Source organism: Stegastes partitus, unplaced genomic scaffold (genome assembly GCF_000690725.1).
Source record: "Stegastes partitus isolate 25-593 unplaced genomic scaffold, Stegastes_partitus-1.0.2 Scaffold75, whole genome shotgun sequence".
Taxonomy (NCBI): Eukaryota; Metazoa; Chordata; class Actinopteri; family Pomacentridae; genus Stegastes; species Stegastes partitus.
This window is the reverse complement of record NW_007577806.1, coordinates 179,028-181,286: the sequence shown is the minus strand read 5'-3', so window position 1 is coordinate 181,286 and position 2,259 is coordinate 179,028. Positions and strand designations below refer to the sequence as shown.

The 2,259-nt window shown below is 40.9% G+C and overlaps 1 protein-coding gene across 1 annotated transcript in view; it reads left to right on the top strand.

Moving 5' to 3' along the window:
• Nucleotides 1-1,632: 1,632 nt before the first annotated feature.
• LOC103353517 (stromal membrane-associated protein 1-like) overlaps nucleotides 1,633-2,259 on the top strand; it is a 101,239-nt gene continuing 100,612 nt past the window's right edge. The window contains exon 1 of the mRNA XM_008276532.1: nucleotides 1,633-1,884. Within this exon, the coding sequence (XP_008274754.1) occupies nucleotides 1,767-1,884 (118 nt within the window). The 5' untranslated portion in view covers nucleotides 1,633-1,766. The remainder of the gene's footprint in view (nucleotides 1,885-2,259) is intronic.

The window sequence follows — 2,259 nt, the reverse complement described above, 5'->3', positions numbered from 1 at the left end:
ACCATTTTAACAGAAGCAGATACAGTAGACAGCAGTGAGAACAGTCCTGTGCAATGTCACCTAAACGTCAAATGATTCTAACTGTGTTGTCGAAACAGTAACTAAATGACTTCCGAATTGAACAGCTTGTATCTGCTCTTATGGAAATTACAAACTAAATGTTTCGATTTACTTTTTTTTAAAACTACAGGCACTACAGGAGGAATTCTCCTGACTGAGAATTTAATCTTTTATTTTTTCAATTTCACTTTGTATGTCCATCTTTAGAATGTAAGACAGACTCAATCCTCCTCAACATGGAAGACATCTCATTTCTGGAGAGATGTGTCAGTCTGTCATTCTTCAGATTTTTTTCAGCTGCTTTTTGCTGGAGGGGTTCTGCTGCTCTACCTTGAAATATCTCTCATGTGACATAGTTTTCACTTTTCTCTTCTTTAGAAACTCTTGTGTGATTTTGGCAGTGTGCTTTGAATTGTTATCATGCTGGAATATTTCTCTTGTGCCAATCCTCTGCTGACTGGGAGTCATCTTGTTAGCCAGTATTTTAGAATATCTGCAGCCATCCATCTATAAATGTCATCTCCCCAACACTTTTTGCACCTATGCAGCCTCATATCATCACACTCCCTCCGTGCTTCAAGGTCAGGACTATCACTGTGGTAGTCCTGAACCAGGTTCATACCAAACATACTGGATCCCATCTGAGCTGAACAAGTTTATTTTGGTCTCATCTGACCAAAAAAATGTTCTTCCAGTATTCATCAGGAGTCTTTTAATGTGTTTTTAAGATAAAGTTTAATCTTGCAGTTTTGTTCCAAAGAGCAAACAAGAGCGTTTTTCTTGGACAGCTGCCACAGAAACTCTAACTTCCACTGATAACCCCCATGACAAGGTCTGAAGCAGCTGCTCATCTGTTTTTCAGAGCTAGATTGTAAAAGTAGTACACTGTCCCTGCAGTTGTTTTAGGAGGACGACTACTGCAGATCTGATTAGTGCCACTATGGACCACCTCCTGATTACAGTCAGTGTTCTGACTGATTTTTAGTTGGTCACTGTCTTCCTCTAAACTTTAATATCTTCATTACGTCTCAAAATTAGTTTTTTCAGTTCCTCTGTGAATTGTTTTCTATGTGGAGCCATGATGGATACAGACACAGCTCAGGGGTCCAACACTGAGAAAGCCCTCAGCTCATTGAATAGTCCTGTTCCTGCAGTTAGGCTGAGTGGAAATCACAGGTGAACTCAATGTAGTTTCACTGATCACACATTTTCTAACTTGTGTGTCAGTAATCACAGGTGTATTCACCTTTGTTGCACTGAATTTCTGCATGTTCAATATAATCTATTTGTTTTTGATTGCTCATTAAAGAAAACTTTTTAACTTAGAAATAATGTAATTAATGAGAAAACGTTGACACATCAGTAAAAATGCACACCTAACTGTCTATATCTGTTTATATCTGTATCTTACTGTACACATTTGTATGTAAGTTCAATCAGAGCCAAAGTGAAACTCCTTCTGCGTCCAATCTCCTTGTGTGATCGGGAATCATGTGAGCTGTAGAAATTCCCACGGTCGTGAAGGCAGCAGGGATGATGCTGCCTCAGATCCATATTACCTTTGCTAGCAGGTTGCAGGCTAACTGAACAGAGGCAGTGCGGAGCGGCTTCAACGGGGATGTCCCACCCTTTCTAACACAGGCTCAGGACTCCGAGGGTTTTAGCGGCTCGACACAGGCAGGACTCAGCTCCAAACTTTGAGCGACATGACGACGCGGTCGGAGAGAGAAAAAGCCCAGAAACTGAATGAGCAGCATCAGGCCATTCTGTCCAAACTGCTGAGAGAAGAAGACAACAAGTATTGTGCTGACTGTGAGGCTAAAGGTGAGTCTGACAGTGTTTGTTCAAAACCTCCGAGTGTCCCGCGTGTGCGTGGAAAGATGTCATGATGAGGGAACTTGGCAGCTAACAGCTTGCTAAAGCTAGCAGCAGACTGTAACGTTATGCTGATGGGGTCACTGATGTGCAGCTATGCTCACATCCTTCTGTTAGCATAGTTGCTAAATACCAAGTTTGGAGTGGAAATTATTTATTTAATTGAGCGTGTTTTATGTTCTATAATGCAGACAAGCTAAGTTATTGTTTGTCTACTTAGAATTTTGCCAAAATTAAGAGTATTGAGCGACATTTGTCAAGCCGCCGCTAAAATATACAACTAACGGTCAGCCTTTTCAAAATAAAGTCCTCATTCAGTTCCTC